Source organism: Barbatula barbatula (genome assembly GCF_947034865.1).
Source record: "Barbatula barbatula genome assembly, chromosome: 6".
Classification (NCBI taxonomy): Eukaryota; Metazoa; Chordata; class Actinopteri; order Cypriniformes; family Nemacheilidae; genus Barbatula; species Barbatula barbatula.
This window is the reverse complement of record NC_136765.1, coordinates 21,004,416-21,024,755: the sequence shown is the minus strand read 5'-3', so window position 1 is coordinate 21,024,755 and position 20,340 is coordinate 21,004,416. Positions and strand designations below refer to the sequence as shown.

The 20,340-nt window shown below is 39.7% G+C and overlaps 1 protein-coding gene across 5 annotated transcripts in view; it reads left to right on the top strand.

Annotated features, from left to right (window-relative positions):
• Window positions 1-3,998: 3,998 nt before the first annotated feature.
• The window catches only part of bcl11ba (BCL11 transcription factor B a), a 45,996-nt gene continuing 29,654 nt past the window's right edge, over window positions 3,999-20,340 (top strand). For 2 of the 5 annotated variants that reach the window (XM_079458879.1, XM_079458876.1), the window contains exons 1-2: window positions 3,999-5,061; window positions 16,037-16,426. In XM_079458879.1, the coding sequence (XP_079315005.1) occupies window positions 5,004-5,061; window positions 16,037-16,426 (448 nt within the window). In that variant the 5' untranslated portion in view covers window positions 3,999-5,003. Of the gene's footprint in view, window positions 5,062-16,036; window positions 16,431-20,340 lie in introns of all 5 variants that reach the window. The other 3 variants (XM_079458880.1, XM_079458878.1, XM_079458877.1) reach the window with 2 other exon arrangements.

Below are 20,340 nucleotides of genomic sequence, written 5' to 3'. Positions count from 1 at the left end.
TTCTCTCTCGGGAGCGGGGAATCAAGGCTTTGTCCGACTGCCAAGCAAACTGATTTAGTCACACTCTATTGCCATTTTTCTTTTCAAACAATCGCTACCCCCCACATCCCGCTGGATAGTGCAGGGATGTGCGTGTGATAGGACCATCCCAAAGACACCCTGGAAGCCCCTGTGCGGAAGTAAACCTGTTAGGCTCTTGTTTGCAGACCTGGGGTGAGAGCCGCCCACAAGATGGCCACCAGGCCCAGGGTTTAATGATGACAGGGGGCTGAGATATGATTTATCAGAAGGTCTTATCGCTCACATCTTTTATTGCTTGACGAAGCTATGTCTTTCCATTTTATCTCTCTTTCCTCATTGAACAGCAATTAGGGCTGACATTCCTTCAGATTTACCAGATTAATGTTTCTCTCTTGATATAGGAGGAGAGAGAGAGAGGTGGGGGCATGGAGTGGTCTTAATGAGTTTTATGATGGTGGTATGCTCTCTGTGTTCATGTTCTTTGTGGCTCCTGGCTTTCGGAAATTGTTTTGAAACTGATTTGTGTACTAAGCATTTGTAACTTTAGCAAGTGAAATGCATGCAGGTTTTTTCCTTTGTGTTGCGGTCGGGTTTAGTCTACATTGCTGGGAGATGATAGCACACAGAAAACAGTTTAATATAGGCCTACACTGTAATGTCATAAAAAAGGATTTTGAGATGTCATTGGGTGAGTAAAAAAATAATAGAGATGTTAATGGAGTACCCACCATGATAGAGAGACAAACATCTCTGTGTGAGAGGAGAATCTTCTGACAGTTGTCACAGATGAACGCTTTGTTCGGTGTAGGCTTGTACTGTAGTTCAAGAAAATCTACCCAAATGTATAACTAATTCACATGCAATAGGTCACAGATTCCAAATTGGGTTGGTTTGGCAAAAATATCAATAATGGAAGTGGAAATTAAGTGAACGTGCGTGTGCTGGAGGTCCTTGCTTGTAAATCACTGTGGTGCAATAACCAACCAACAGAGGGTAGTGTTGCATTGCAAGTTCAGTTCATGCGTGAGGTTTAAAAAGTATAGCTTTTCCAACTGTGGTGTACACACATAGAGATGATATTAAATCCTCAAAATCCTTAGAATTTAATATCGTCTACACGGTATATGAAGCTCTTTATTGCTGTTACATTGCATTGCAGTTATTTTGAAACATCTGACCTAACCTACAGTAAATATTCGTAAACAGAATTTACAATGTGTGTCTTTAGTTTTTGATTTGTGATTTACATTAGCAAGGCTGTTTGTTGTGTTAAAAAATAAACAGTCTTTACCTTATTATGCTCTGCTTTTTATGAATAGCAGGATGCAATCCTCCCAAAAATTATTCATGATTCATTACTTTTTTTAGGGCTACTACAGACCAAAAGGGTGTAAAACAGCAATGCGCATCCATACTGTGCATGGGTTTATTATAAATAATCCGTTCAGTCACAATGATTCCAACAGCAACATTTTCAAGACTGTGACAGGAGAAGACCACAGGACAAATTTCTAATAGCTAACAAAGATGCAGATCAATTGAGTCAAATGTACTGAGGTAAACAAGACCTAAAAAGGCTATTTACACAGTACCTACACACTGGAAATGCATGGAGGAGAAAGTTGGCATTCAGCTTTTTGCCTGTGGTCCAGGCCACGATCGAGGCAAAGCTGCCATTATAGGGAAAAATTTATTGACAAAAGTAAAAAGAACTTCATGCAACATTGAGGACTAAGCAAGGCACAGGATGTATCCAATGAATTCATGCAATAAAATGGAATTGTCAGCTGTAGGCAACCCACTGCTTTTCAGAGAACATTTCACACGTTTTATAGGGAGAATAATCCGGCACTAGCTGAGCCTGTCTCAGGAACGGCCTCCATCTTTATTTCGAGGAAGATGGTGTCCCCAGATTTAAACATGCTTTTAAATCATAAATCTATTTTTTAGTAACAAAAACGCACCTGGAATTGCAAATGTAAATAGCTCAGACACCATTTCCTTTAAATTGAACAAGAATGCATTCAAATGATGAGTACAAAATGTGAAGGAATTGATCAGTTGATAAACAGGATGAATTTATAACTTTTTATTTCAGGAATCTCTGTCTAGATCTCTCTATAATCTATCACATATCAGTCCGAATTAAAAATGAGAAACCGACTTCGTGTAATACGGTGGCTGGTGTAGCCTACATGTTAAACACATTTCAGAACTCTGAAAAAAGTTGGGCATCGGTTAACACAGAGTTCAGGGGCGGAGGATATATCAGGGACAGCGGTAGGATATATGGCATCGCTGGCGAGGCTGTGCCACCCAGCGTCACGTCCCTTGATGGATCATGAGCAGATGGATCGACGCATCTCATATGGGCGCTCCAACGCCTGAAATCTACCTGCCACTGAACTGGCACGGACTGAACCCTCTGTCCGTCTTTGGGTGCGCTATGGCCCTTTTACGCACCATGGTCAACGATCAGGAGTACTTTAGATATCCCTCAAAATAATAACGTTCTTCCTCTTAGTCATACAGCGTTTACTTACTAAATGTCCAATTGGTTACAATTTACGCTATCCATGTTCACATATTTAATGTTACCATAATTAAGTGCTATAGCAATAAGAATAAGATCGTGTAATTGTGTAATTACAAGCAGTTATAATTAGAAAAGAATTGCATATTTAGTAGCCTGCGTGTTGTTCATTAGTATAACGCAGTTCTTATGTAAATCCGCATCAACACCAAAGTGTGAGAGTTAGACATTTTAATCCAAATGGGACTTTGAATAAACGATCAGATTACATGACACCTCCAAGAACATTTTAGTTTAACCCTAAACTCTTCAACAAGGGTCAGGAGTCAGGACAGACCTCAGCATGATCACGTCGGCCCTACGCGCATTTGTAAGTAGACCCTAAGTGCAAAATTAATGGAAATGTATTTTGTAGTAATACTGACATCACAGCGGAACATATTTCGTCATACATTTTGGAAAAGCTGATTTCAATACAATCCGGGGGAGAAATTCACACCGCCCGTATAGCCATACGAACGTCCACGCAACTTTTCGATGTACAAAAATTCATCAGCCTACAAATCTAAAGACACATGACCAATTTTCAGATCAGCGATGTTAACTGAATGTTAAACAGAAACTGTGGCAAAATAAAAAAAACACTACCCCTATTTCACCCAGTAAACTTAAATCATTCAACTATTTGCTCAATGTATAACACTCCTCCCTGTTTTCAAAATGTCAGTCGCTTCCTGCAGCATTCAGTTATGCAGATGCAACAGTTTTGACACATGTAATTAATTAAAACATGTCAAAAGAAAATGTAAAATCAAAATGACATTCCTAATGTCATAGCCTACTGTATGGGTTTTCAAATTCATTAAAATGTTCATTAGATTTCCTACCAAAAGGAAAAATGTTGATGAGGTAATTTGCACAGAACACTCTAAAAATATATATTCCTCTGCATTAAGTATTTTCTCTGTTCAAAAGTATAATTCAAAAAGGTCTAAAACGTGAAACGCATTACAAAGAAATGTAATGTGTATCGACGCCTGTCTCGTCTCGTGTAGTTTATAGCTTACGAGGTTGCCTAAACAGCAGGTGTATTCTTTGTGCACTCGTCCATTCTTTAATGTTCTCCATCAACTCGTTTGAGATTTGTCAAATTTTCATATTTTGTCAATGCATATCCATAAATGTCAAATGTATTGTTTTGTTTACGTGCGTAGAAATCCAAATTTCATACATGTTGACACGTTGATTATCTTTCCTAAAAACGAGGTGCGGCTTTGTTCAAAACAAACTTTTTTATTCTTCAATGTAAACGCTGAAGCGCAAACGATATCACATTTTATTTGCGCTGCTGCGAATACAGTCAAGCAGTCGGTCTATTGAGCGCCGTGTGTGTGTGCGCGCGCGCGCGTGTGTGTGTGTGCATGTGTATGTGTGTGTGTGAAGACAGAGGCTCGCGATGTCCACGCTCTCCACCGCTGTTCTGGTGATCCGATAGTTGTGAAAAGCCACCACTAGTCGCCCCCAGTGCTCTTGCAGTCTCCAATTTTTCTTTCCCACTGTAGACTTAACGTCACGTCCGCACTTGAACTTGAATTTTATCCCATTGTACGGAGGCAGCCCTCGCCACAGAGCGACAGAGAGCTCCCGGAGAAGCAGGACTCCGCCATCTTCACAGAGGCAGAAAAAGGAAAAAAACCTTGCAGGTCTTCATTCATCTGGAGAGGAGGTGGCAAGTCCATATCCCTGGTCTCCAGTCCGCAAAGCCGAATAGGGGGAGCAAGTGCAAAGAGTTGGAGGGAGTGAGAAGTATCCGGGCATCGCATGCGATAGTGCCCTGGAGAGAAGAACTGTCCGGCGCTTTGCGCACTCAAGTGTCAACTCAAGGAGAATTTGGATTCATTTCATCCAATTTGACAAGTAGCTTTTTGTTTTCTTTAATTATTATTTCAACTTAAAAAACAATTGCCTGTGACAAATCCATTCCTCGCTGACTTGACGAAGACACAGCCACTTTAGTGTCCAACCTATCCAAACGCGCCGGGCATTGCATTTTGATTTACCTCAAGAGGTACAAGAGACAGTTACGGTGGTTTCTTCACAACTGTCACTCAAAGGCGTAAAACTTCAAGGATATTTTTGCCCTCGGACTGATCGCACTCATCACACGACAGAAGCGCATGTGTGTGTGTCGGTGAGATACTGAGCGTCTGCGCGTCTCTGGTCATCTGGAGCTCCGGAGCGCAAAGACACTTTCTCTTTTCTCACTGTCAAGGGACGTCTGTCTACTGTATATCCACGGCCCGGAGCTGTGGCAGTTCTTTGGAAGTCCCGGGAAAAGTTAGTTAGAGAGCAGGGAAAAAGCCCACGCCACGGACACGGAGGAAAGAAGAAGCGAGCCGACTATTCCTTGTGCTGGTATCTGGGCGATGCCAGTGTAAATGCCAGGGCAATGTCCCGTCGCAAGCAGGGAAACCCTCAGCATTTGTCGCAAAGAGAAATTATAACACGTAAGTCACTCGTTTGATTTAATTATTTGTGTTAACGAAGTTGTTTGGGATTTATACGCAACGTTCGTCATACTGACAGCACAGAACCGTGTGTGAGTTTATTTGTTCTTAGTGATGGACTTATCCTATAAAAACAATATAATCAATGAAACCATTAATACATAAAACGCAATACACAATAAACCAGGATGGATAAATTAGACGTATGAATAGTTAATGCCCATTATTTAAAGAATTTTAGTAGTTTCACTTTAAGCATCGCTTATGCAGTGTAGACTTAGTTGGACTTTAAACGGACTTGAATAAAATTGCATTTAATAAATCGTTAGAGAACATTACTGTCTTAGTTTGTATTATAAAAGTCATGGCATGAAATTTGAATATCAGGTTTGAATTAATGTAAGAATTGTGAGCAGGCCATGAGATCTGCATGAAAAGTTTAATTTGGATTAAAAACACATTTTTTAATTGGTTAATGCGTTTGTTGTGTTTAAAGTCGTGTTTTAAGGGAGAAGATATGCTGTACATATTAGGATAAATACATAATTATAATATAGCTAATTTTGAAGCTAATTTTCTAAAAAAGACAGTGATTATGTCTGTTGTTTCCTATTGAATAATATTAATATAATGCCATATTAGAAAATATATGCTGGCTATAATAATATATTGCTGGATAAAAGAATTATAAAATAAGATTTTAATCTTATATATTTCTTTTTAAAGTGACATGGATTTAGTTGTAGGCCTGTTTGTAATCAAACCTTACATTATCTATCCTGCTAAACTTAAAATATAAGTCCTCTTCACTTTTTACAAGAACATGTCTTTAGCAGTTCTTAAGGTGAACAGCTACCTGTAACCCCCAAACACAGGAACGGTGAAGGGTTTGAGTTTAGCTGTGCACACACTGCACGGTTGCAAATGTGTTACTGTGTGTTGTTTTTCTTAAACAAGTTTAGGGAAATTATAATTATGCAACATTTATGCTTTAAAGTCTTAAATGTGCACTGGGAAATTTAGAAATAAGTACTAAATGCAAAGAAAATTATTGAAACAAAATAATAATTTCAAGCTAAAGCAGTTTATTTCATGATACAAATGTCAAGTGTACTTCAAACAAACAACAAATTTAAACTTTCCGAATTAGGTTCTAAGTCACTTTGATTTATGCAACGCTTTTGCTTTTGCTTGCAAAAGGGTGTATAGAGAAACAAAGGCAGGCATAGGGATGTGATAATGTTTCTTACGCTCAACTTTGCCCCCGAGTCAAGGTTGTGACTGTGAACCGTATGTAACGTGGCATAGTTCTGCCACTTAGACCTTTCGCAGCAAAAGTTATAGAGAAACAATGACATTATGTTCTGTTACTTGATAAAATTCATTTGTAGATTTTCCCTTGTGAGATTTGCATTGCTAGAAGCAACCTGTAAAAATGATTTTCCCAGGTACATTGACTACTTTAAATATGCATGCTTTTTTCCTAGATTGAGTCTGGTCAGTGAAAATGAAAGACAAAGAACTGAAAGACAATGAAATGTATCCCGTTTTTTTTCCTATCCTCCTGTGCTTAAGTGTAGTCTACATAGCCAATCCACATAATTCATAACAGAGACAGTGATGTAATGCCACCCAAATCTGTTTTGTGTTGCAGGGTTAAGACCATGTACGCTTTGCATACACTCTAACACACACCATTCTATCACTAATGGCTTAATGTTTCACTGTATATGCGCACATGTGCACGGTTGCGGTGTAAACATTTATCATGTCGGTGCGTTGTGTGTTTGATTTAAATCTTAAATTTATAAATATGGCAGAGTCTTATGCCTCTGACTTATGAAGGAATGGGAGTGTAGATGATATTTAAAGCTTGATGCACATTATCTGAAATCGCCATGGCTAGATTTGCTAGGGGGCATGCATGGCCCTTGTCGACGCGTGTTAGATTGTGACTAACAATAATTTTAGATTTTGTTTCATATTTAATTGTGCAAACTTGACCAGAATGTTCACATATCCTTTGTGAACAATATCTAACAGATTGTGTTAGCTTTTTGTGATATTTGTGCAGCGTGCACGTAAAACAACCGTGCTGGTTTGGTTGAAAATGGCCCTTTTTCACTAAGTATCTTTCTATAGTTATCACATATCCCATCAGTCATTGCATGTACAATGGCCGTGGTTATTAATTTGGGCTTTAAATTTCAGAATGCTCCAGTTACACCAAGGAACTTTCCCTGTGTGCTCTTTCTCACATTCCCTCTCTCTCTCTCTCTCTCTCTCTCTCTCTCTCTCTCTCTCTCTCTCTCTCTCTCACACACACGCGCTCACCCAACGCGTACAAACAGACACAAATGCAGACGTGCACAGAGTAAAGCAGACGCCAGTGTAGACATCAAGCTTTTGTATTTTTCTAACATGCTGAGTAGGAGGGCGGTCGACTTTCTCCTCAGAAACAAGAGATTGATGGGCGTGCATCACCAATGAATGAATAAATAAGCTTCACAGTAGCTCCTTAAACGTATCAGGTCGTGGTGGTTTTTATGCAGGGGGCAAGTAGGCCAGGTGTTAGCTGATAGTCATCTAAACTATGGCCTGCGCTCTTCCGTGTAGTTCAGAATTCACATCACATGCTGATGTGTACGAGTCTGTGGCAACGATTTTGATGTGACTGATGTTTTTGTTTGTAGTAGGTACTTTATGAAAATGCCTCCCCACTGGCGTGCACTTGTGCGGGTTTTGCAAGCTCGAAAATATTGTGGCGAAATATTCTTTGATACGTTGCTGATTATTTAAAACGGTTACTTGTCGAGCAGGATGGAAATGTGAATGATTGCTAGTTTGGGTATATTTGTTTTCCTCTAATAATGTATTCTTTTAATATTGCCTGAAATGTCAAGGTTAAAAATGTAGTGTGTATTTTTTAAGGGATATATTCACAGCTGTAAATAAGTGCGTGTGTGTGTGTGTGTGTGTTAATGTCTGCTCGTCAGCATGTCTTCTGTGGTATTTAGCTTTTGTTAACCACTCTGTCTTAGCAGGATTAGCCTTGAGTTAGTGAGAGGCAATTTTTGTCTGCTCAAGTGTTGAAGAGAGAGAGAGAGTGTGTGTGTGTAGTTTGTGTCCACATGGTAATTCATGTGTTCTCGGCGTGAGCGGCCTGCAAACTTTGCTGTGATGTACATCAGTTTAATGTGTTAGCAGCCTGTGGTTGTGTGTGCTACATTATGGCCCTCAAATATTCTATAAACCCAGCAGTTTATTAATTCTGTGTGAAACGCAGAAAGATCCGCCACAAACTTTCATAACCTATAGAATTTTCTAGTAAGACTTGATTTGTTGAAAAACATCACTCACCAAGATGTCTTAAACATTCACAAGCCTTTGTTTTTAATTGTAATTATTTTGAAGAATTGTTTTAACTTTTACACTTATTGGAGTGAATTATTGCGCAGGCGTTGTCGTCACAAATTTAAATTGGATTTTGACACCTGTTCAATTTTTCATGTCGGTGCACAGTGTCTTTATCGAGGTGTAGCGCAGTCAAATAAATATAAATGTGAGGTAACAGATGTCATCCTCAAATGGAAGTAATTAGAAGAGAGCTAGATTTCCCTCGCTGAGCGTCAGAATAACAAAGTTATACCGTAAATGATCAACTATTGCTCGAGATGCATGTTTTACATTAGACCTGCCAGCACAGGAAACTGAACTTTGCTTTGAATGTTTTTAGACATACATTTTTATGTCTTAAAATCTGGTATCGGTTATTATTATAACAATACATTTTAAAGACAGAGGCATGTTCAAATATTGAATGTTGATATTATTTGTATCCAGACACATACATTAATACAAAGACGTGCTTTGCAGCCACTGTAATCCAAAGTAAACAAAGGTGATAATGTTTAATTTATTTTGGATTTATTCACTCTTAACTCTAAATGCTATGCCTTACATTGTACTTTACAAACGTATGTGAGAAATAAATATTTGTATTTATTATTTATTACGATTATTACGGCACAAGATATTAAACTCAGTAAACGGGCCATACAATTGTCCCATTTGAATGCCTTCCCATACATTTCAGATTATGAAGTGTCTTGTTTTAATTAATTTTTGTATGCTGCAGAAACGGGCCACCTTGCTTTGCAGTGAGTGTGCTGGTCTCGACCTGCTAGGGGGAGCTCTTAGTCTGCCAGAGGGGGAGGGAGGCTGATATCGTGTAATAACATATTTCCTAAGTGTGCTTAAATGTGTAAGTCGAGTGAACTACGGGACTGCGGCTTCTGACGACTCTGCATAGATGTTTGAAGTGATATTGCCATTAACACACGTGCTCAAAAGCAAACTGTCAACGCCTCTCAGCGGCAGCTGGTCTTACAACACAATCGGCCTGTCATTCTTTCTGCCTGCATATCACTCTTTTTTTTCATTTGCACTTAAGTAATTATTTAATTTTTCATTATTGGAGCTAAATTGCTTTTCGGTTCTCTTTTAGATTTCAGAATCTGATAGGTGTGGCTTTAACTAAACATCAAAACAAATAGGTTGAACGTCATCATTTGGATTAAGAACGTGAATGATGAAGTGGCTCGGGAACTTGCGGGCCCCTCTGACTGAGGACCTATTGTTCTTGCCATCTAAATAAATAAATTTGAGTCCGTGATATAAAAAATTGGTAGCCTCTACACTTCTCCCATAACAATGGGCAAAATGTCTGGCTGGCACATTTGATTAATACGCCTGCATATTCTCTCTTTCTTTCGTTTCAGGTGCCTTTTGTTTGCGCGGTGAGCGAGAGAGAGAGAGCACGTTGCCTCCCTCTGATGAAATGTAGAGAAGTGTATATGTATGCCTGTCTGTCAGTAGAAATGCATCAAGGCAGGGGAATCAAAAGTGGGCATATCCATGCGAGCTTGATTTATGAGACACAGAGGCCCTTAATGGTGGCTTGGATGTTTGACGTCGCACAGCTGGCTGAGTTCTGACCGGCTCCTGAGCTTCTGCGCAGATCCGTGCCTAAGAGCCAACGCGCTCATCTGTGTTTCTGTGACTGTGATATACGTGCTGTCTTTGTTCTGAATGTATTTCATTAGAAAGCAAAGCTTTCCAGAACCAGAAAAAGAGATTCAGGTGATATGTAGTCATTCGAGCTACCCATAATTCCTCAGTCCTTGTGAAAACATTAGGTAATATCTCCCAGATGAGATTTTTCCCGATAAAGTGTCAGCGATGCTTAGACAGGCACCCGGTGGACATCAACACGTTAATCTCTTTTTACCTGCAAGACGACTCATTTTCAGTATTCTTCCCTATTTTAATTAAACAACGAGCCATAGTGTCCGAGGATCACGCGTTTTGATTCCGCCGCTGCGGCGTGCCGCGATGATCCCTGATCTCCTCTTGTTAACAGCTTCATTTGCACACACACAGCGCTCTGCTCTCATTTGCTCATGTTTTAGGCGCTTTGCATCTGCACCGAAATGTTCTGCAAGACCCACGCTGCAACTGAATATCCCAGACGAGTCTTTGTCTTTCTCTTCATGGTTTTAGAAAGCCTTAAGGCTAAGAAACTCCAAGATCAGAGTGAGACTAAAAAATCATTATGGAAGTTTGTTTTAGAAAATGTTTTATCAGATTTATCAAAACAAACACAGAGAGGTATGGTCGTCAGAGAAGACTTGAAAGCATGAGAAAATAGGAAAAACTAGTGGCCTAGCTTGTCAAGCGTTAGGTGGAGGTTTGCGGCTTCTCTTTGAGCGCTGGTGCGCTCGACTGTAGGTTACAGATTAATGGCAGCCTAATTCATTCCTGATAAATTCCTGCTGCTGCGCGTGAACACGTGTACACGCGCACGTGTCACATGCTCCCTTTGCAGGCACGGCAGACACGAAATGATCGAAGAGACATCTTCTGCCAGCTCGCTACCTTCTCGCCGACCTGTTTGTTTGTTTGTTTGCATGCCGTCTGAGTGAAGCGCTCACACAAAATCCAGCCTGTCCTACTGTCAGAGTTTCCCCTCACCGACATTCATTCACAAACACTGAGGCCTACATCTCTGTTATGCTGCTGGGGGTGGGTTGTGTTACACGTGGTGGGGTATTTCAGAGTTGGAGTTTGTGGGTTGGTGTGGTCAGGTTTGTGTACGTAGCAGCGCAAACAGCTAAGCCCCCATCGGCAGTCTCTGCTCTCGTGCAGCTCAGCCTGATGGGAAACATAGCAAAATAATGCACAAACAGTAAAGCGGTGCTTTTATTGTTTGATTAGGGCCTTTCTCTGGCTTTCATTTTCAGCGCGCTTTCCCTATGCGCACCCAGTGAATGGCTTTAATTGGCCCGGGGTAAATCTTTATATCTGGGCAGCATTATAAAGTCTTTCATGATTTAAATAGGAAAATTTATGGACCCAGTAAAAACAATATGAAATCCGTTAAATGGTGTGTGCGTCGTCTAATAAGGCCTTAACTGTTAACTATGTCTGAAAAAACCCTGTCTTTCTTATATTGATATGCAAAATCGCAAGAGCAAGCCAAGTAACGCAGAGCATTAAGTCGTGTTTGTTACCGTGAACGCTCGTGCAGGAGGAAAGTTACGCAGGGCTGCTAAAGCGACGTTACGTAACACGCAGACCTTTGTGTTTTAGGAGGGAAACCCAGGCTGTACTGTGATCAGCCAAATACCTGTCAACAGCAATTTTGTTCCACTCGCAAACAAAAAGACTCAGTAAGTATGAGTCAGACGGGCCCCTTAACAATGGTGCGTAAATCCAGGAGGGAATAGAAAAAAATCCCAAGACGGTTTATAAACATGAATTGCCCCACATTCATTTCATTTTATGTTTTACCGAAATCCTATTAGTGTGCATTATGAAACATATAGGCTTTTTAGGAAAACGAGAATATCATAAGAGGCTGTTTATATTTTAATGTCGTTGCATTGTAGCTAATTACAAGATGTCAATACGCTGTCTTTTTTACATTTCAGTATAACCAGTAGCACCTTTCATGCAAATTTACGATTTCACATTATTTAATCTTTTAATAGCAATATTTTTTCTTGTAAGGCTTTCTTACAACTGTCCTTCTCACTATCGTGCTCTACAGGCTGCCAGAGAGGGCTAGATAAAGACAAATAACATTTGACATTTCGGTGGCCCTGATAGAATTATATGGAGTATTTGTTGAGGGATCAGAGAAAATCATGAGCTGTAATGTTACCTTGGTGACAGCATTGTTATCGCTGGTGGATGAGAGTGTGTGTGTGACTGTGAGGAATGGCACACTCACCTGTTTGCCTACAGCAGGAAACACACACCGTTGGATCAGGCCTGCATAGTTCATTTTCTTATATGGCCATCAGAGTGGTTACAGAATATGGAAGGGCATGAAATTATCTTTTTAAGTATTTTACTGACCTTTGAATTCATTCGGATCCGTGAACGTCACGTGTGTTTACATGATTACAACACCTGGTGTGTGTATAATGTATGTGTGTGAGTGTGTGTGTGCATACGGGGGTCCCTTCTTTTGAAGTGCGTACTAGCGGCATTGCTTGCAAGCAGCGTGTTTCCTGTGGTTGGCACAGTCTGAGCAAATGATGTGGATGGAGAGAGAGAATTTCAGCTGCGTTCGTTCTTTACTCAGTTTTTTTTCTTCTGCTGTCACTTTGATTCAGTTCTGTGCCAGACCTATGACACATTAAACTAACGCTTTCCACCAACGTACCTCAAAATCTCTTCCACCTTACCGAGAGGGTACAGTCTCATTTTTGCCTTTCATTACACAATGACTTATAACGGCATATTACTTTTTTATCATATAAAATTTAACCTGCTTGAGCTACACGTTAATGTTTAAAAAAAGTGCACAGGTCCTTGTTGTCTTGTAAACATGTAAATAATAGAAATTTACCTCTTCCTGTGGTGGTGTGTGTGTGTGCGCACCTCCGCTGTTGCAGCTTCCCTGGATGCACAAATGCGTGACACGCTTACACAAACAAACCGACACACATGCACAACTATTGCTCATGCCTGCAAGCCATTTCGATTTATTGGTTCAGATGCACAAGCTTTTGTGCATGTGCTCACAGGTGCGGATATATTTGATGTATGTAAAACAGTTGCACTAAACAGACCCCAAATTTCAGAAAAATTGACTTACAGTTTCCACATTAAAATGATTCTTTTATAAAACAAAATATTTTTTGCATTTTTTAAATATGTAAAATGAAGTAGGAATATTTAAGATTCTTCAGTATTCTCATATCACGCTGGCATAACATGGATCATCAGGTTTTGCATGAGCTTGTGGAGTCCATGCCAGCACAAATGCTGCTATCATTAAAGCAAAAGGGAAAAACATCAAATGCTAAGAAATTCAGAAATATTCAGAAACGTATATATTTTTTATTTTTATTCAAATTTTACTTTATATAAATTATAAAGCAAAAAATGATATTAAATAAAGAAAAGACAAAATACTGTTGAGATATTTGCAGTCTCAGACGTTTGCCCCGCTGCAAAAGTTCACATTATAAATGTAACGCTTTCATTGTTTTATTCTATATTTTACCTAAATTTAATCATAATAACATTTTAGTTTCTTTTTTCTGTTTTATTTAGGTCAAGACTCCATGTCAAAGAAAAATTTCCACAATCTGAAATAAATAAACAATAATCTGATTCTTAATTAAAAATAGACAAGTTTGTGCTATAGTAGCTAAGAGCACAGTTACATTTCAGTATATTAGTTGCTTATGAAGTATATTAGGATGTTCACAGTCTCTTAAGCCTGCAAGTCTTTCGCTGTTTATTTACATAGATGAACTGTAGACTAATTTAATGCACAGATGGCCCAATTTTACCCAGAGGGGTATTTTTCTCCCCTATTATATATAAGTGAGGACCTCAGTTTGTGTTTGGAGAGCAGGGGGTGTGGAAGTACCTTAGTCATCTTTAATAATTTCCTTCATTATGTTACAATACATTTGAATTATATATTTGCATGTATCGATTGACAGGATGCCCACCAAACATATCGAATGCATCCTCTGAAACAGATAACAGGGTTTGGTGTTTTCGTTTCATCTCGCGTTCTGGACTTGACATTACAAATCTTTCCGCATTCATAATTTGGGCCGCGGACAAATTGCAGATGGATGCGCAGGCTGCTCGTAATTTATCATTGAAAATTAGTGGTAAGGCGGTTCCCTAGGGAGCGGTAAACAGGGCTACCTGCGTTGTGCGAGCAGAGCGCTTCTTTCCTTCATCTTTGTCTCGTCTCCACAGTGTCACTCGCTTCTCACGATGTTAGCGATTTCCAGGCCTATTACACCACGTTGCATTCTTGGGGCTCGTGCAACCGAAGAGTGTGATTCGTGTCCTCTCGAAAGAAAATAAATTAAAACATACTTATCAATTAGATGCTAATCTGTCATGTACGCTGTCAGATTGTTTCACGGAAAAAACAGCTGATGTTTGTTCTTTAGTGTTTGACAGTTTGAGAATCCCTCTCGTCAGTGTCCTAACAGATTTATGTGCGCTTCAAATATCCACACCTGCTCGCTGTGTGGCTTTAAGTGTTGCTACGGTTGTGTTGTTGTGTTTTCTCCATCTTTTTTTGCTTTCACCCAAATCATACAGCGTGTTGAGCAGGGAGAGCATGAAAGCACTGACAGGAAGTCGAGGAGTGTAAAGTGGCAGTCAGAGAGGTGTTTGTCTAGATCTTATGATTAGTATGGCTCAAGGATAAGCTGTCAAATGTAACATCAACAGAGCTGTCTGTCAGGGGGTCCCGAGAGGGCTTTGTCAAGGGCCTCTACTGTCTTTGATAACTGCTCTTGCGCCTGGCACCCGGCTACAAAGGGCCAATTGTGGCCGCGTGCTGAAAGGTGAGGATGAAATTTCAAAATGGAGGCCCGAGGTTGACCGGTGTACGCTGCGGTTTCCAGAGCCCGCCGTTCCTCGTTGTTTATCTAGGTGACAGAATCAACCAGAAGATCTGCAGGGCCTCTTGCTCTCATGGTTGTGCAAATATCTCTCACAGCCAAAACTGAGCCCTTAGCCCCCCTCCTCTTCTCTTTTCTCTTTTTTTCTCCTTTCACACTCACTGTCTTCCTTTTTCATGTCTGGCTGTCTCATTCTCAGCCTCACAAGTACTGTATTGTATATTAATAACAGTGCCTTGCTGTTGGGTCTTGGCCTCACGTATGGATGTTTATCAAAAGTTGGCTTGGTACAGGACAGAACATGCCGAAAAGGGAGAGGTGCCTTGTGTGTGGCCACTGGGATGATTCAGTTGACGTCTGCATTTATTCTTTGCTCTGAAAGTTTAGTGCGAATGTCATGGGACGTAGGTGAACTGTTAAATGGGCCTCGGTATTCATTTCCTTTATTTTAACAAGCTGCCAAATGCCGAAATGCTAAACTCAGCTTTCTCAAAATGTGTGATTATGTTGCACGTTCCACTCCATTTATGTTTGATTTACATTTTCTCCATTGATGTGTTTCTGGCAGGTTTATTCAGGAGTTAGTACGAATATATATGATGGATCTGCCATCAATAAAATATGAGGAACTGATACAGATGCAAATTATGATCAAATTACTCTTACAATGTATTTTACTAGTGAAGTGGTGTTTTTTCAAGTGAACATGTTTGCATTTAGCAAATGCTTTTATTCAAAGCGACTTTTAAGGTATACATTTTTTAATGTTTCGCTTCACAATATTTAGTAAAACTAAATATTCAGCTGAAAATAATGTTGAACGGGACTTGGTTTTATCTACTGGAAACTGACCGTGTCACGATCTTGTGAAGCAATGTGAATCCTTAAAAAAGTAGTTATTATAAAATTAGTTTTATGACTTTTTTTTAAAGCTTGAAGGTTTTTGGAGGAATAAATTAATAAGGTCAGTTTTTATTTGATTTAGTCTTTAAGCTCAACGTGCATTTTTATTTTTCTCACAGCAGAAGCTGAAAATGTGGATGCCGGACTGGCCGTGGACAATCTCCACTCTCACCCTCACCCGCTGCTGGATCCCAGCATGCCCGGGCCTCTGCCCCCCGGCCTGGGTGACCATGACCTCCTCACCTGCGGCCAGTGCCAACTAACCTTCCCGTTGGGAGAAATCCTGCTCTTCATCGAGCACAAGAAAAAACAGTGCCAGTCTCTGACGGCCGGCCACGGCTGCTACGACAAGATGGCAGACCGCAACAGCCCCTCGCCGCCCCGCGCTGAGCTAAGGAAAGTGGTGGAACCGGTCGAAATTGGTATCCAGGTGACACCAGAGGAAGAGGACGAGAGACTGTTGACGCCCCCAAAAGGAATTTGCCCTAAGCAAGAAAGTGGTCTGGCAGGTAGGTCAAACTATCTCCGGTGTGTCACAAAGAAAAGTTTTTAAAGTTGTTCGATCAGTGACGCTAAGTAAAAATGCACACCAGCACGGATTCTAATTCAGACGCACATACACGCGAGGAACACGCACACACAGCCCGCAGAGTTTTAGACAAAAAGAAGACACACACTCATTTACCGCGGTAGGACTCTGGGCGTCCTGTAGTGATTGTGATACCGTTCATCTCAGAGCCTCAAGAGAGATTGTTTTTCCTTTAGCTGATTTCATTAGGGGAGCCTACGCCGCACAGAGTGAAACATCACATTACTGACTGAAAATCCTAAAACCCCCTGAAGGACTCTGGTAGTTGAAACAAATTGTGCAAGACGTGACAGAGATCTCACCCCACTTCCATGGAGAAATCCAGCCTGAGCCATCTGCTTAAAAGGTGAAAAGCTCATTAAAATTCAAATACTCAACAACAACAAAAAAAACTGAGAGAGAGAGAGAGAGAGAGAGAGAGAGAGAGAGAGAGAGAGAGAGAGAGAGAGGGAGGGAGGGAGACGTAGAGTAGGATTAAAAGATTGAGTTTCCTATTGAATGAGGTAAAGAGGCAGTTTAGTTTAGTCCAGCTGTAGGGAGAGAACTCTCACAGTTATCTTGCAAAACAGCGCAGTCAAGTCCTTCACGAAGACGCCTGAGGGATCACAGGAAATGGGTCTCATAAAATAATATTCTAGGTTGGACAAAGTTACCGGGGGAAACGCAGGGGAGCGGCTTATGACACTGCCTCGGTTTTTAATAACGTCGTTTTTTAATGCTTCACAATCCTTATTTGTGAAAGTTACCTGCGGCATCGGAAACAATTTATTCCGCGCCACCACAATGCCTCACGTATTTAAATGTCTCAAATAATGAGGCCGCTGCTAAATTACTCGCTACCTCACATGATGTAGGGCAGACTCGACTCTGAGACTGACTGACTGACTGTCTGCTCACAGTGTGTTGGCGGCAGTTGTGAAATATGATGCAGGCGTACGCGCCGTGTTAGGTGCAAGTCGTTCAACTATACACTTCGTCATCACTGATTTAAAAAAAAGCACTGACTGCTTCGAGTCACAAGCGTGTGTTTTGTCAACCACACGATTTGCTTCAATAGGTGGTGTATTTTGTATTTTGAAGGACAAATTGATTTATGTGTTCATCTATTTATTTATTACACAATGCATGATCTCTTTATTTTTGTTCTGCATGCCTCATAAATTTAATGTTAAAAAGAGAATTTGGTAACACTTTACATGAAGGTACCCTTAATAAAGCGTTTATAAATGTGTTCATTAATGTTTAATAAGTAATTTACAAATGCATTATTAAGCAGTTATAATGGCATGAAAAAAAGGGGGATTCTAATGAAATACCTGCCAAATAGTGAGCAGGTATAAGAAAAACAACATAACACCCTACAGTGTCCAGTCTGACAGCCTATATTGCAAACAACAGCAAGATAATAATGAATCTGCTTTCGAGACAAATAAATGATGAAAAAATACATTTATTAAGCATTTATAACATGTGAGTTAAACATCGCTTTTTGGCAGGTATTTAGTTAGAATCCCTCTTTTTTTCAAGCAGTTGTAACTGCTTCATAATGCATTTGTAAATGACTTATTTATCATTTATAAACGCTTTATAAAGGGTACCTTAATGTAAAGTGTTACTCTGAATTTTAATCTTATTTAAACTTCATAATCTCAATAACGGGCTATTAAAATAAAAGGTAAACATTTGCCTTTGTGAATCACATTGAGTTAGAGTACATTTTAAACCTTTCATTTATTCAGGGCTAGAGAGAGATGCAGTAGGGAGAGAGGAACGTAATAACGGCAGATGAAACGTCTTGTGAAAGTGATTAAGACGCTTGAATGTCAGTCCGTGCACGCGGCTAAACACTCACAGGCTGCCTTGTATTCATAATTGCCTCCCAGCAGGTTAAAGTATTCTTTTATGCTAAACCTTTCCTGTTCCATTTGTTCTCGACGTGAGACAGAAAATGTCGTGCAAAAAACACTCAGCCATTGCGCCTCGAAAATAGCAATGGCGCCCTTGCTTGGAAAAGCACAGATCATTTTTCACGAATTTATTTTCCTTTAAAATATATCCATCTGCCAACTTCAAGTGGAGAAATGAGGGAAAGTGTGAGAATGCACAGTATTCATGCACCGTGAATCTTACAAAGTTATTTGTATTAGTCATTCGTTTCACCCTGAACTTGGTTCTTTTCTATGTAAATTAAACTGATTTAAGTTTGCCGCATATTTACAAAAGTATTTACGGTATATGGTGCAATGGTAATTTTCTATAAATAAATAGATATTCAATCAAAAGTGATGTTTTTGTACATTTCTATTTATTGTTTCAGCAGTTACATCAAATCTACCGCATTCTCACATGTCAACCTCCATCCCATCATCCCCTCCTGCGTGATTCACCAATCATCTTCTAGGGTCTCACATCCTAAAACTAACGGCCCAATATCACGCCTCATATCTCGCGGCACGTTATGGCCCTTTAAGAAAAATAAAATAATCTGTATGAATCTTTGTTTTTGGCTGACTGAAAGTACTAACACAATATGCACGAATGGCAACTTCATTAAGTCATACCTAACCGTTCTCTAGAGACGGCGTAATGATAACTAAACGTCGCATCTTTGATCTGGAAAACGCATAATCAGTGGAAAAGACCTCGTGATAAAGCATTCTGATTACAGAAATAGCTTTTAGCGATAATTCTCCCAGTGGCTTTTTCTTTATTAGTGAGTATGAAAAAGTCAGCGTTATCTATGACAATATGGAGCAGCCATAGAAGAGGAACCACTTGAGGGTTGAATTCAATATTTCCTGCATAAATATCAGTAGGACACAAGCTCGCTCGGCGTCGCATTGTATTGCCACTTAACCGCCTTAAGTTTCAGTGGAATTTAATTATATTTAATAGCCCTAATTAAATAAAATATGACATTCTGCATACCCTCAGGCAACAGAAGCTTCTGCTGGGGGCATACGGAGGGCCAGAGTCACCGGAGCCCCCCTTATGTCGCACAGCTAGTTTAAAACAGTTTAGTGGTACTAAAAAACAGGGCCTTGAAAAGGCTAGCGGTAGCCATTGTGCACCACTAAGCAATCTAAATGCTAAATAAATAAATAAATACGTTCATAAATAAACAAATAAATAAGACATTTACTGCTGCTTAATGCATGTAGATAGCTTAGCCTGCTGAAGCTGGTCAGGCATTTAATGGTACTTGTTATTTAATTATAGATTGATCTCAGATAGAGGTGCTATGAACCACAGAGTGTTTGGAGTTTCATTGTACTAAAGCCGGTTTGCTTTGTGGATGCTTTAATAAAAGAGGAATCATGAATGTGTGATATGAATAATACGCATATTTGCATCTCATGAACCTCCAAACGAGATTAAATTGATTTGAACCAATAAAACGTATTAATAAAACATATTAAGAAGTGCTTGTCATGTTTGACAACACAATATTTAATCATTTAAAAAGTACAGTGTTTTTCCATTCCTTCAATAACAGCAAATTTGGACACCTGAGGTTTTGGAAGGACACGGACAATATTATAAATTCTACTATATTATGTGAGAGATAGAGAGAGAGAGTGTCATTTATAAAACCCCTTAAAAACTGGGTTAACAAAGTTTTTACAGAAGACATGGACACGGAAGGCATGTACTTTTACACACACAGAATAACATAGATTAAAATAATAAGATTAATAAGTGATTGTCTGAAAATAAATCATATTTAAACGGCTTTGGCAATGCAGCTATAACGTTTTCATTTAAAGAATAAGAATTCTTTGATCTTACAAGCAAAAATAGCACAGATCTAATAACCAGCACAAACTTTAACCT